At 38.2% G+C, this 16,097-nt stretch overlaps 1 protein-coding gene across 1 annotated transcript in view; it reads right to left on the bottom strand.

The window, feature by feature from the left end:
* The window catches only part of LOC135204220 (neuroendocrine protein 7B2-like), a 42,807-nt gene that overhangs the window by 19,360 nt on the left and 7,350 nt on the right, over positions 1-16,097 (bottom strand). The window contains exons 2-3 of the mRNA XM_064234326.1: positions 7,794-7,871; positions 6,420-6,517 (exon numbers count right to left, since the gene is read on the bottom strand). Of these exons, the coding sequence (XP_064090396.1) occupies positions 6,420-6,517; positions 7,794-7,871 (176 nt within the window). The remainder of the gene's footprint in view (positions 1-6,419; positions 6,518-7,793; positions 7,872-16,097) is intronic.

The following is a 16,097-nucleotide window of genomic DNA, read 5'->3' as shown; positions in this document are numbered from 1 at the left end:
AAAGCAAAACTGCCACATTGAGGGGATCATTTCGCTAAGAGTTGAACAAAATTCGGGATTCGAAGAAATCAGGTACATGAGAAGGCAAAGTACCAATAAGCTAATTACGGAGGCCATTTACCTCTTAACAAGCAGGGTTACTGACCAGAGAGGCGCGGTAGTGGAATAGGATGGAATGGAATATAGAATTTTGGACCTATGAGGTCATTCAGCGCTGAAAGGGAAAGTGATAGTCGAGAGATTTTAAAGGTGTAACAGAAGGACACCTTCGCAGTTGCACTATGAAACAGTTGTCAGGAGAGGGTGGAAAGTAAGATGGAAGAAAGAGAATATGAGCAGTGGTACAGAATAGGGAATGAAAGGGGTTGCAGCTAGGGGCCGAAAGGACGCTGCAAAGAACCTTAAGTAATGCCTACAGTGCGCCGCATGATTATTAATTAAGTGCAAAATTTTTCAATAAATTTTCAGTTTATTAATGATAAATTTTGTTGCTCTAACATCCTGGTTCCCAATCACTCTACGCTTCCAAATTTATTATCAATTTTCGCTACTTGCAGCCACATTCAAACTTCTTCCCTATGGGTAGATAAAAGGCTTTTTTTTTTTTAATTGTGGTAGCCTTTTGCATCACAAGCTTTCGTTCAAATTTAACCTAGTAAGGGAAATTCAATATTAAGATTTTATTGCATTTCCTTGAAGTTTAAACTCCAGTTTCGAAACGGGGTTACTTCCTACTTCCCTACCTTTGAAAGTAGCCGGTGAGTCTTCCATTGCATTGGCAATCTCTCTATTGGTCAGTCAAGCCTTCATCTTTTGTTCAACTTCAAGCTTCGAATTCCCTGGGCCCTTTGAAAGGTTTTGTTTTTGTTTTTGTTAATCTTTGTTTGTTTGCTTGTTTGTATGGTGTTTTTACGTTGTACGGAACCAGTGGTTATTCAGCAACGGGACCAACGGCTTGACGTGACTTCCGAACCACGTCGAGAGTGAACTTCTATCACCAGGTTAATCTTGGTTAATTCGAGACTCTCGAAAATATCTCGGAAAAATAAGTGAACTTTAGAACGACTTGCCATTCCGTTTGCACAGCCGCTTTTGTAATCTGGGCGCATTTATGTTGCATCCTTTTATAATATTCCAGGTAACCACCTCATCTAAACGAAACGGTTCCCGAAGCGTCTAAAAGGAGCAAGAGCTCACTCGCTAATATCATAACGAAACGTTTCAGCGAACCACTTCATACCCGGAAGACGCTTGTATGAATCGTTCATCCAGAGAAGAAGACTGAAATTCTGAATGACGAAATTAGCGTCTTCTCCGAACCTGTTGCCCGTGGAACTCGTGCAGTCGCTTAGACCGAGGAGGCATCAATGAGCTCGTTGGATTACCCGGAAGACGTCGTGCGGCTGGCTCCGGAAACAGCTTGGAACGATGACATGTTCTGGAAGTACGATCATTTTCCCCGAAGTTGCCCGTATGGATGGAGATCCCACTTGTGATTAAGACATTGAGGTGCATTTTCTTCCATGTGTCGATGGTTCTGAAGTCATTAATGTGCTCTTGGGTGAAGTTTGAAAAGTCAGTATGTGGCTATTTCGCCTCTGAAAATGTACGGGGGCGGGTTGGGGGGGCGGGGGCCGGCCTTATTAGTGATACTTCCGGGTAATCTAATCGCCACTTTCAGATACTGGTGTGCGCCAGAAGATGTTTACTGGGTGTCATACTCCTTAAAATAGATTAATTAAAAGCCGTATATCTGGTGGATCTCTCTCTCTCTCTCTCTCTCTCTCTCTCTCTCTCTCTCTCTCTCTGCTCTCTCTGTGCTCCTGTTTTCGTTTTGCCATGTCGATACTAATGAAAAAAAAAAAGTTCTGCTGTCAGTTAGCCTTGCTCAGAACACTGTTGCCAACACTTATAATAAGTTTCCTTGCAATGTTCTTCCAGGTAGTTCTTCCAGGTAGTCCCTGGAAATTGATAATAATAATAATAATTCCTTCACTCGAAGTTCTTCCCTGATCCAGCGGTGATGGTGACAGCGTGCATATATATATATATATATGTATATATATATATATATATATATATATATATATATATATATATATATATATATATGTAATTGACTTATGTATGCATGTCTGTGTTCATACGTATTTGTAGGGACTAAAAAAATTTATACGAGATAGATAGACAACTGGAGGATCTAAATTTAGTATTACATAAAACGTTACGAAAATAGCACACGCACACACACACACACATATATATATATATATATATATATATTATATATATATATATATATATATATATATATATATATATATATATATATATATAAGTGATCTTCAGTCACGAGCTTTACCCATTCCTAATCCCTGGAAGACCCAGATGCCATTTCCATAAATGTTTCTTGAAGAAGACGAAGGAAGAGGAAGATTCCTTAAATAATTCACGCACGAACCCCAAGGGATAGGCGTTCGTAGAATTCCGCCCACGACCGCATAATACCCCTACCCCCACCCCCACCCCACCAACCCCAACCTCTCTCACCCCGCGTCCCCAGCCAAATCCGAGATACTATATTTAGAAATTTGGAGGACGGCTTCCTGGAAGCGACGATACCAGAAATAGAACTGGAAAGATTGCGTCGAGCCGTCGCCGTCGCCTGGAGAAAGAAATGTTAGCCGTTGTGTCGTGATTGTCTAAGAATCAAAATCGCTTGCGCTGTGTTTAATTGAAGCCGCGATACCACCCCCCCCACCCCCCCCCCCCCGCGAATTACGCTGATGGTTCGAAATTCTCTCTCTCTCTCTCTCTCTCTCTCTCTCTCTCTCTCTCTCCCCGTGACGTAATATTTATTGTCATTTCACACGATCCCGGTCTTCACAAATTGGACCGCACTGGCTCGAAGCGATTCTCCGAATTTGACCAAAAAAAAAAAAAAAAAAAAGTCACCCGTAATTTGCCTAGCGTTTTTCATTTACATATCTCCAGCAGTCACGTATTATTTTAGTCATAATATACCACTTCTCTTTTATTGATTGATTGACTGATTCATTTATTTATTTACCTATTTATTTACTTATTTGTTGATCAATTTTGTTTTACGTGATTCGTAAAATAGCAAGATGATAATAATTGTCACTAGCAGCGCTAAAAAAAAATTATGTATGACCAAAGTTGGAATGATTGCCTAACGAGAGAGATCAAAAACATTACTCTCTCTCTCTCTCTCTCTCTCTCTCTCTCTCTCTCTCTCTCTCTCTCTCTCTCTCTCAGTTCACAAGCTGAGCGACCAATACTCCATTCTCGAGTAAAGAGGGAGGGATAATGTGGGCCCTTTCCTTAAAGTCCAGTAATGCCTTTCTGGGCCCCAGGCAGCATTTGTACTCAGTTGTTAGTTGGTTGTTGTAGATTGTGGTATAAATTAAATAAATCTGATGATATCTATTACATATATATTATATACATATATACATACATGCATATATAGTATGTATATATAATATATATATATATATATATATATATATATATATATATATACACATCCATTATCTTATACATATATATATATATATATATGTAAATACGTTTACATACATACACACACATATACATATAATATATATATATATATATATATATATATATATATATATATATGTATATATATGTGTGTGTGTGTATGTATTTACATACATATACATATATATATATATATATATATATATATATATATATATATATATATATATATCCATGCATACAGGAATAAACGCATTTCACTTGAATATCGATCTGTCGAGATGAGCAGCAGTTGGATCCGGTTACTCGGTTACTCACTAAGGAAAATATGCAACGACAATGGAATGTCAGTCAGGGAGGATTGTGTATCCGCCAGAAGACCTCTCGCATTTTTCAAGGTCATTTTCCTTCTTTCCCTGGAATCCTCCCGGACACACAAACAAGCAGTAGTACCTTACGAGTGTCTCATGAATTTTTCACCCTTTTTTTTTCTCGGTCTTTCTCTAACCCATATAGAGTGGAATTTGGCCCAAAGCCAAGCACTGGGACCTATGAGGTCATTGATTGCTGAAAAGGATATTGAGAGTAGAATGGCTTGAGAGGTTTAACAGCAAGAAAACCTCAAAGCAGTTGCACTATGAAGCAAGTGTAAGGAGGGGGTGGATAGTGAGATGGAAGAAAGAAAATACGAAAGGAGGTACAGTAAAAGGAACGAAAGGAGTTGCAGCTAGGGGGATTAAATGGCACATGATTCAGGGAGATCTGACTGCACGACTGAGATAGATCTGTGTGAATGCCACTGGAGATACATTCTTTCTTCTTACCGTTTTGTAGAGACTGATGAGACAAGCAAAAAGCGTTCCTTCCTTGGAAGGGGCGTGTCTCAAAGAGCACGCAACATTTAATATAACGTATTTAACATAAGGGATGAAGTTGCGAGACTCCTTACTCCCTTACACTTTAAACCCCTCGACACCCTCCCCGAAACGAACGGGGAGAGCGAATCCCGAAGTGAGTGGCTCCGCTTAAATCTTAAAAACAGCGCCTCAGTGGCGTGACCGGTATGGTCTTTGCCTCGGTGGCCGCGAGATCGATTCTCGGGCATTTCATTGATGTGTGAGAGATGGGTATTTCTGGTGATAGAAGTTCACTCTCGACGTGGTTCGGAAGTCACTGAGTAAAGCCGTTGGTCCCGTTGCTGAATAACCGCTGGTTCTATGCAACGTCAAAACAACACCATACAAACAAACAAATAAATCTTTAAAAATGTCGTGAACTTCGATCCCGAAGCGACTGCGCTAATAATCACCCGACGGCCACGGCGATGACTGTGAATCTAACTAATGCCCCAGAAGCAAGCAAGCAAGCAAGCAAGCAAGTATAAATGGAGCATGTGAACTGACTCTCTTCAGATCCCCTCATCGACATGATCTTAGAACCACGATATTAGAGCTTCCAATGGCATCATCCCTCTCGTCTGAGGCGCGCGAGCGGAATCCCCCACACGTTCTTCTCAAGGAGCTAGAGGTGTCGCTGGTACAAGGCCACCCGTTAATCGAACGGCATCATCACCATAATCGCGAATTGAGGTTGGAATCTCATAAGCTGAATTAACCTTGATCTAAAAACCTGGTGTCCCGTGAATGTCCTTCATTAGCATAATCGCAAGATGAGGGAACGATTTCACTGACACAGACTAGGAGGGGGAGGAGGAGGAGGAGGAGGATGCATTAGCATAATATCGCCATTAGGATAAAAGGCCGTCCCCCTCCCACAACCCCGAGGGTGGTGGCAGTGCCGTCAGTGCACCCCACGCGCGATGCACTGTAGGCATAACTTAAGGTTCTTCGCAGCGTTCCTTCGGCACTGGATTCCTTTTACTGTACCTCCGTTCATATTCTCTCTCCTCCATTTTAATTCCCACCCTGTTCTCGCAATCATTTCATCGTGCGATTTCGAGGTTTTCCTGCTGTTACACCTTTCAAACCTTATACTCTCAGATTTCGTTTCAAAGCTGAACGACCTCATAGGTCCCAGCGCTTGGTCCCCATAGGGGGTTAGTGTCGTCAGTGTACCTCATGCGGTGCACTGTAGGCATTGCTTAAGGTTCTTTGCAACGTGCCTTCGGCCACTAGCTGCAACCACTTTCGTTCCTCTTACTGTACCTCCTTTCATATTCTCTTTCCTCTATCTTACTTTCCACCCTCTCCTGACACTTGATTCACAGTACAACTGCTTTGAGGTTTTCTTCCAGTAACACCTTCCAAACCTTTTACTCTCAGATTTCGTTTCAAAGCTGAACGACCTCATAGGTCCCAGCGCTTGACCTTCGGCCTAAATTGCATATTCTGATTTATTCTATAAATGGCTTTCACTACGAAATCTCTAAAATGAATCCCGACAGGTTCTCGAAGCTTACGTGAAAAGGCCGAAGGAAGGGATACTGAACGGCCTTGCTCAAACAAGTCCTAAAATAATAATGACAATAAAAAAAAGTAAAGCAGATAACACTAAAACGCCTCTCAGAAGAATGAAGCGTATACGACCGAAGAGAAAAAACAAAAATCAAAGGTAGAATTCCAAAGCCTTATCGTATTCCTTACCTTTGAGGGAGAATGTCAAGTATTCAAAAAAGGCCTAAAATAATAATAATAAAAAAAAGTAAAACAGATAACGCTGAAACGTTTCTCAGAAGAAAAAACAAAAAGCAAAGGTAGAATTCCAAAGCCTTATCGTATTCCTACCTTTGAGGGAGAATGTCAAGTATTCAAAAAAGGCCTAAAATAATAATAATAATAATAAAAAAAGTAAAACAGATAACGCCGAAACGCTTCTCAGAAGAAAAAACAAAAAGCAAAGGTAGAATTCCAAAGCCTTATTGTATTCCTTACCTTTGAGGGAGAATGTCAAGGTAATCACCCCTTCCAGGATCAGCTAGATCGCTACCCATCCTGTCCAGCATCTCCCTGATGAAGGCATCGGTGAGTTCCTGGTTGGGAAGCGATGGTGAAGAAAGTTGGACAGTCAGGAGAGTTAATTCATTCTGTGGCTGCGTAGATATGTAACAGTTGCTAACAGACTTGTACACACACGCACACACCCGCACACACATACACATCACACAACCAAATCACACCACACACACACATATATATATAATATATATAAATAATAATATAATATATATAATTTTAAATTTAAAATTATTATGTTACATATAATAATAATATATTATAATAAATATACAATATGTATATATATAATATAATATATATATATATTATATAATTATTATATGATATATATATTAATATAATATATATATATATATATATTATATAATTAATATATAATGTATATTGTATATAATTATTATATAGATTATATATATCTATATATAAAAATATAGACTGATATATATATATATGTGCATTAAACTACAAATTACCTTTAATATCTATTCGCTCTACCTCGGGATAATATATATTTTCATATATGTTAACCGAAGGGTTTTTTTTTTTTTTTTTTTTTTTTTTTTTTTTTTTTTTTTTTTTTTTTTTTTAGTTGATAAGAAATTTGTCGGCTCATGGGCGCGAACCACGAAACCGAGAATTCTGGGCGTACAGTGAATCGCTTTAAACCACAAGGCTATCACGAGAGCCGACGAATTTCTTGTCAGCTAAAAGAAAGAAAAAAAAGAAAAAAAAATCGCCTTCGGTTGACATATATGAAAATACATTAATTCCGAGGTAGAGCGAATTAGATGCTAAAGGACATTTATAGCTTAATGCGTATATATGAATCACGGTGATGTGATCAGACGTGGTATATATTATATATATTATATATATATATATATATATATATATATATTATATATATATACATATACATATATATATATATATATATATATATAATTATATATATATATGATACATATATATTTATATATCTATATATATATATTATAATTATATATATATATATATACTATATATATATATATATCATATATATGTATATTATTATATATATATATTATACTATATATGTAATATTATATTATATATTATATATATGTGTGTGTATATATATATAATATATATATATATATATATATATATTATATATATATATATATATATATATATATATATATATATATACACACACACATATATATATACATATACATATATATTGTATTTAAATCGACTGAAAAACAGATACATTATTAAGTATTAAAGACTTTTCATACTTACTGGATTGGAATGTAGGTAGGAAGCTTGAACAATGGTGAGACCCGCCCCCAGGAGAACCCAGGCGCCCGCTGTCAACATCTGAGAAAGACAGTTTCATACAATTAAAATTGCGTCAATGAAAGACTTCCGAAGATTGATATTTATTATGCTTAACTTATAAAGTGCATTGATTTTTATGAAACAAGCCAAAAGCATTGACTTTTTTTTCAGAGTAGTTTTCCCAGATCACTGAGTTCAAAGAAATCTTCCCGTGGTGGACCAAAGGATTTAGATAGTAATTTCACAAGTAAAGTTCATTTGTCGTCAATTAGATTTGAATCAACTGGTTCCAGCGTTCTAAGAATTGTAGGATTGTTTCATAGGCAAAATTTTTTATTTCGGTAGAATTGTTCATTTTTTTTTAACTTGCATAGATTTTAATCTACTGGTTCCAGTGTTTTAAAAATTTTAGGATTATTTCAGATGTAAATTTATCGTTTCTGTAGAATTGTTCGAATTTTTTTTTCAACTTGCATAGTAAGCTTCCACTGTCTGCTCATTAGTGGAGGAAAGAAGAAATGAATCAACAGAAGAACGTCAAATAACAATCAGTGATATCATTTGACATCTGAAGAATGTAAATCACACATCAGTGCCAAAGCCTATCTGCCGTTGGTTCCCCGTTAAATCTCTGTGGGATATTTAACATTTTTCACTTCAGTACTCAAATTACAACCAATATAATGTGCTTGAGAACGCAAATTCCCTTTATTTGTTTGTTTGTTTGTTTGTGTTTTTGCTCTCCTGCCAATTGTCCTTTGATACATTCATAAACAGATTCATCAAAACTAGCCATCGTTTACTTCACAAAAGCGTTCGCTCAGGTATCTAGGGGACAAGTGGCCCAAGTTAACTGATTGGTTGCTAACCAAATATTGGCATTATAGTAAGTCTTTATATTCCAGGAGCTTCCTACGTAGTAGACAGGAATAGGGACAGTCTCCTTGGGTTAAACAATTAGGGCGAGAAGTCTTAACATTTAAAAGTGGTAGCTACTGGTCAATACCAGACCACCAGGCGTCCTTTTGGCCCTTCTACTATAGGCTTGCCCTGCTCCCAGTTTGAAAAACAAGAGGCTAGAGGGAACTGACAGACAAGTGTGCTTGAGTGTATTCTCAAGCAAGGGAACTCCAATCCAGGGTAGTGGAAGATAGCACAGTGGTTCTATTTTAGAAGTGGCCCTCTCCCAGAAGAAATGCCCACCAGGCTAGTGAGACTTGTCTACAAAATAAGATATGACAGAGCAAAAAGGGTGAGAAGTGTAGTGTCCAGTGTTGTCAATTGTAAGTCAGCAGTAAAATATGCGGAATGAATATGCTAGACTATTCTGAGGTGGTGTAGGCATAGGAAAAGTTTGTGTCCTGAGAGGGACATAGCAACAGATTCTACTGGCCAGCCTTAGAAGGGACTTTTAATCTTTCTCGTAGTAGTATCTCAACGGGCGGGTGGTGGTGGTCCTTGGCCAACCTTCTACCTTTGAGTCTCTGGTTGAGAGGCCCCTCGTTGGGCTTTGTTCGGAGGGATTCCCCAAAAGATGAGCGCGTTATCTACTAAGAAAGGGAGATTTTAAGAAATAATGAACACGTGACGATGGTACGCTAAAAGAAAAAAAAAGAAAAAGATTAAATGCTACTCCAGCGTAAAGACGAACATCAGCAATATGAGAAATATAGAAACGAGTTCGCACAAGGTAGAAAAATAGAGAGAGAGAGAGAGAGAGAGAGAGAGAGAGAGAGAGAGAGAGAGAGAGAGAGAGAGGTCCATCAATAGGGTTTCATCCTGATCTGTTTCTATTCTTAGAATCAGCCGGGATGCACGAGGCTTCCTGCTGTTTAGATCTTTGATAAGCAATTATGATCCAATTACCCTGCGCTGGACTCCATGACGAAATCCGAAGGACGTCTCCCCGAAGACGGAGGACAGGAAATCGTACCAACGGAAAGATGGGAGAAAAGACTGAGAGGAAAACTGTGGGAGTAAGAATAACGAGAAGTAAGACAGGAAGAACAAGATAAGAGGAAACCGTGGGAATAAGAACAACGAGAAGTAAGGAAGAAGACAGAGAGGAAACCGTGGGAATGAGAACAACGAGAAGTAAGACAGGAAGAAGAAGAAGACTGTGAGAGGAAAACCGTGGGAAGAAGAATAACGAGAAGTAAGACAGGAAGAACAAGATAAGAGGAAATCGTGGGAATAAGAACAACGAGAAGTAAGGAAGAAGACTGAAAGGAAAACTGTGGGAGTAAGAATAACGAGAAGTAAGACAGGAAGAAGAAGACTAAGAGGAAATCGTGGGAATAAGAATAACGAGAAGTCAAGACAGGAAGAAGAAGTAGACCGAGAGGAAACCGTGGGAATAAGAATAACGAAAAGTAAGACAGGAAGAAGAAGACTAAGAGAAAATCGTGGGAATAAGAATAACGAGAAGTAAAGACAGGAAGAAGAAGAAGACCGAGAGGAAACCGTGGGAATGAGAATAACGAAAAGTAAGACAGGAAGAAGAAGACTAAGAGGAAATCGTGGGAATAAGAATAACGAGAAGTAAAGACAGGAAGAAGAAGAAGACCGAGAGGAAACCGTGGGAATAAGAATAACGAAAAGTAAGACAGGAAGAAGAAGACTAAGAGAAAATCGTGGGAATAAGAATAACGAGAAGTAAAAACAGGAAGAAGAAGAAGACCGAGAGGAAACCGTGGGAATAAGAATAACGAAAAGTAAGACAGGAAGAAGAAGACTGAGAGGAAACCGTGGGAATAAGAATAATGAAAAGTAAGACAGGAAGAAGAAGACTGAGAGGAAACCGTGGGAATAAGAATAACGAAAAGTAAGACAGGAAGAAGAAGACTGAGATGAAACCGTGGGAATAAGAATAACAAAAAGTAAGGAAGAAGACTGAGGAAAACTGTGTGAGTAAGAATAACGACAATAAAGACAGGAAGAAGAAGAAGACCGAGAGAAAACCGTGGGAATAATAATGACGAAAAGTAAGACAGGAAAAAAGAAGACTAAGAGGGACCCGTGGTATAAAGACCAAGAGGAAATCGTGGGAATAAGAAAAACGAAAAGCAAGACAGGAAAAAGAAGACTAAGAGGAAATCGTGGGAATAAGAATAACGAGAAGCAAGACAGGAAAAAGAAGACTAAGAGGAAACCGTGGGTATAAGAAAAGCGAGAAGTAAAACAGGAAGAACAAGATGAAAAGTTAAGCTATAGACTCAACGGGCGTTCCATGAATTGTCAATCAATTATTATTAGAATTTGGCAACACTCAGTGTCTGTTCGGTTCTGGTGTATGGATTAGATTGGGCCAAATACAACTTCGCGGTCTCCCATCATCAGTGAAGTTTAGCAACATTCGGTATGATCACAGTCGAATGGGTTAAGGTTATGTTTTGCCCACCAGACGTCGGGTCTGGTCAGCATTCTTAGATGGGTTAGCTTAGGCCTAAGTTTGGTTAAGTTTGCCAGGTTCCATTGGCAAATAAACTACTGTGTCTGTTACTGAAATCAGCGGCAACCTTTAGGAATATGGTGGAATCGGAAATACTTTAGGGTGGGACACTAAAAGCAACGGTTTCAAGCTTTTTAGCACTTGAATTACTTCAAGGCCAACGTCTACTAAACGTTCAGTAAAGCTAAGTTACAGACGCAGGTCTCAGTGACGTTAAACGGCCTTACATCAACGGGATTGAACTTTTGTAACTGAGAAATGAAAGACTGGGTGGTAACAACATTTCCTTCAAAAGCGGTACCCAGGTGTCCTTTTGTAATATGGAAGCTGTCATATTTGCTTATTCTGCCCTCTTTCTGTCAGGCAGTCTTTTGTCTTGCGTTTCTGTCGGTCGTACGTGATGTATTCTGTAGCTAGCATGTTCCAGAAAGGCTGCACTCCAATTGAAAACGCTATGCATCCTTGCAAATCTCTCTCTCTCTCTCTCTCTCTCTCTCTCTCTCTCTCTCTCTCTCTCTCTCAAGTGTTTCACTTTTCCTTCGCGGCTGCAACTTTGTTCGTGATTTAAAATCAAACACACACACACACATATGTGTAATATATATATAATATATATATATATATATATATATATATATATATATATATATATATTATATAAGCGAATACCACAGGATGCCTGAATAAACAGGAGAAAGCGCTTGTTACTGACCTTCTCCGTGTCACATTCATGTGGTATTCACTTATACAATTATAAGTCACGTGCATCTACTGTGAAAGATATATATATATATATATATATATATATATAGTATATATATATATATATATATATGTATATATATATATATATATATATATATATATATATATATATATATATATATGTGTGTGTGTGTGTGTGTGTGTGTGTGTGTGTGTGTGTAAGAGGGAGAGAGAGAGAGTTTGTGTCGCTGTGGATACAGCACTATACATAAACATTCATTTCAGATTTGTGAGATAAACGCTTTAATACATGTCATGAATGCGTAACATCTGGTTCAGTCAAATTCCGTATAATTATGTCGCCAACCATTGTCAGGCTTCATCGCTTTTAACAAACAAGCAAGTGTCATTATCCGCCCGTAGTATCTCCTGCTCCTTCTTCTTCTTCTTCCTTCCTCCCACCCGCACGCCCCACGCCCAATCGAGATCCATCAGGGGGCACTCGAGCGGAAACTAATCCAATCATATCGTTTTACACCAAAAAAAAAGAAAAGAAAAGAAAAGGTCTTCCGATTTTCCACCATGCCGAAAACGGGAACGCAAGACGCGGCTTCCCAGTCTTTGACTCGTCTCTCTCTCTCTCTCTCTCTCTCTCTCTCTCTCTCTGCATCGACACGGAAGAAGTAGCAAAGTAGCAGTATCCTTTTGTGACCCCCTTACCCTTTCTGCTTCCTCCTGAAGGAGACTCGGATTAGGGATGGTAATGTGTTCCTACGAATGAGGAAGCGTAGGACGAGGCGGGGAGGAGGAGGAGGAGGAGGAGGAGGAGGAGGAGGAGGTGGTGGGGAGGTGGAAGGTGGTGGGGGGAGGGGGAGGGTATGGGTCTTGCCTCCCCCGTTTAATTTATTGTATGAATAACACATGAGGAAGCGATTTGCATTTTTTCTTTCTTCACAAGATGACGATCCGTATGAAATTGAGACACGGTGACGATCCTAAAGATGACAATCCTAATGAAAATGAGAAATGATGACGATCCATATGAAATTCAGAAATAATGACGATCTATATGAAAATGAGACATGGTGATGATCCTAATGAAAATGAGACACGATGACGATCGATAGGAAATTGAGACATGATGACGATCCTTATGAAATGAGAGATGATGACGATCCTAATAAATATGAGAGATGATGACGATCCTAATAAAAATGAGATAATGACGATCCTAAAATGAGACATGATGACGATCCTAATAAAACAGGCATGATGACGATCCATAGGAAATTGAGACATGATGACGATCCTAATAAAATTGAGACGTGACGATCCTAATGAAAACGAGACAAGATGACGATCCTAATAAAATTGAGGCATGATGACGATCCTAAAATGAGACATGATGACGATCCTTATAAAAATGAGACATGATGACAATCCTAATAAAAATCAGACATGATGACGATCCATATGGAAATGAGACATGATGACGATCCATATGAAATGCGACATGATGACGATCAATAATAAAATAGACATGATGACGATCCATATGGAAATGAGACATGATGACGATCCATATGGAAATGAGACATGATGACAATCCTAATAAAAATGAGACATGATGACGATCCATATGGAAATGAGACATGATGACGATCCATATGGAAATGAGACATGATGACGATCCTAATAAAAATGAGACATGATGACGATTCTAACAAAAATGAGAAATGATAACGATCCATGTGGAAATGAGACATTATGACGATCCTTATAAAATTGAGACATAACGACGATCCTAATAAAAATGAGACATAATGACGATCCTAATAAAAATGAGATATGATGACGATCCTAACAAAAATGAGACATGATAACGATCCATGTGGAAATGAGACATGATGACGAACCGTGATAAAGAAAAACGAAACAAAAAGACAAAAAGCCAACAAACAGGATCGCAGGGCAAAGGCGAGTGGGAGAAAATGGGAAATGCTTTGCGAGAAGGTGAGGGAAGTGCTCCCTGTAATGAAATAACGCAAAAGAGGGAACGGAAAAGGAATCAAAAAGATGCCGAGTGTCCTCTCTCTCTCTCTCTCTCTCTCTCTCTCTCTCTCTCTCTCTCTCTTTCTCTTTCTGGTTCGAGAGAACCGGCCAAGGATTCCTCCCTCGCGACTATCATATTTTCTTTTTCATCTTTTATTTATGTTTTTTTATTTATTCATTTATTTCTTTATTTTTTCGGGGGGTTACTTAGGTAAGAAGTGAAGATAATCACGTTTTCGGTTCGTTAAATAATTTCGGGCGATTTGTCCGTAAGCAAAGTAAGAAAACAAGTAAAAATGCACCGAGGTTTATTCGGCGCAAACGATTATTCTGTATCATATAATGCCGTAAGAGCCGCGGCCCATGAAACTTTCTTCCACGGCCCGGTGGTGGCCTGTCGTATAGCGTGCCAGACACATAATCATGGCAAACGTTAACCTTAAATCAAACAGAAACTACTGAGGCTAGAGGGCTGCAATTCTGTACATTTGATGATTGGAGGGTGGATGATGAACATACCAATCTGCAGCCCTCTAGCCTCAGTAGTTTTTAATTTCTGAGGGCGGACAGAAAAAGTGCAGACGGACAGACAAAGCCATCTCAGTAGTTTTACAGAAAACTAAAAGGACGTTTTTTGATAACGTCGATTTGAGTAGTGACGTCATATTCTTGGTGATTTTACAGAGGCGTGCCTTTCGAACATCATTTGGCTGTAACCCACAACTGTCAGCTAACTACCAGGTACATAACATCACAAAAAATGTATGTTTTCAAGATGGTGCTTAGTTTCATATATTTATTTTCATTTTTATGATCAACGCATTATCGGATTTTACCGAAAGCAAACTGGGACGAGAGCAACTCAAGCCATGGTCAATTAGAGGCTAAAACCATGCAAGCAGATAAGGCAACACCCTTGATTAGTAAAACAACGCAAATTGTTGCTGAAACAACATCACCGAAAGCCAAAACAGCACGGTTCAAACAACGCACCCAAGAGCAGCAAGATACAAATGAGGACTAAAACAGCGCAAACAAAATGCTAAAATCACACGAGCACTCCAAACACAACACATTTAAGGGCTACAACGCAAACTGGAGTGGGAACAACGCACACAAAGGCTGTGAAACAACACATTGGATGTAACAAATTCCGTCTTAAGTCTGGCAAATTCTCCACTTTCCCCGGAGGACTGCTGAAGTAAGTAATGGGGGACAATTACCAAGAGACTATTAGATACATTAATTTTTTTTTTCTGTACCAGTTTTATTTTTTATTGATTTTCACAAGACTTTAATACACAATTATTTAGGGTTTTTATTTATTATTTTATTTTATTTTTTCGCTGTTCCAGTCTATTTTAATTCGTTTTCACAAGACTTTATTAGATACATATTTATTTAGGTTTTTATTTATTTTTCTTTGCTGTACCGGTCGTTATTTTGATTTTCATTTCCACAAGACTTAGATACACATTTATTGAGGTATTTAATTTAATTTTTTTATTTATTTTATTTTTTTTCTGCTGTACCAGTCTTTATTTTTATTGATTTTCACAAGACTTTATTAGATAGACACACTTATTTTTTTCTGCTTTCGTGCTCTACCAGTCTTTATTTTTATCCATTTTCACGAGTCTTTATTAAAATGATAAGGACAAGATTATTTGAGTATGAAGACTTCAGAAAGAAATGTCATGCAATTTTGTTTCGAATAGCATCGTCAAATGAGAGGGAAAGAGAGAGAGAGAGAGAGAGAGAGAGAGAGAGAGAGAGAGAGAGAGAGAGAGAGAGAGAGAGAGAGAGAGAGAGAGAGAGAGAGATGAGATGAGATGTGATGAGATGAGGAAATACGTCTCTCATAATAATTAATAAATGACATTCGATTTGCCTTTTTGAAAATAAAATTAGCTTAGGGGAAATACCGTGAATAGAGAACTCGTTTACTTTAACGCAACGCTATTCAAATTAATATTATGATTCCCGGGAATATTCGGCTGTGGGAATCTTCGCATCTGTGCAAGGTCAGAGTAAACCCAAGCCCCCTTTACTGGAAA

Source organism: Macrobrachium nipponense, chromosome 44 (genome assembly GCF_015104395.2).
Source record: "Macrobrachium nipponense isolate FS-2020 chromosome 44, ASM1510439v2, whole genome shotgun sequence".
In the NCBI taxonomy this organism is placed as follows: Eukaryota; Metazoa; Arthropoda; class Malacostraca; order Decapoda; family Palaemonidae; genus Macrobrachium; species Macrobrachium nipponense.
Note: the sequence above shows the minus strand (reverse complement) of the source record. Positions and strands in the feature narration are given on the sequence as shown.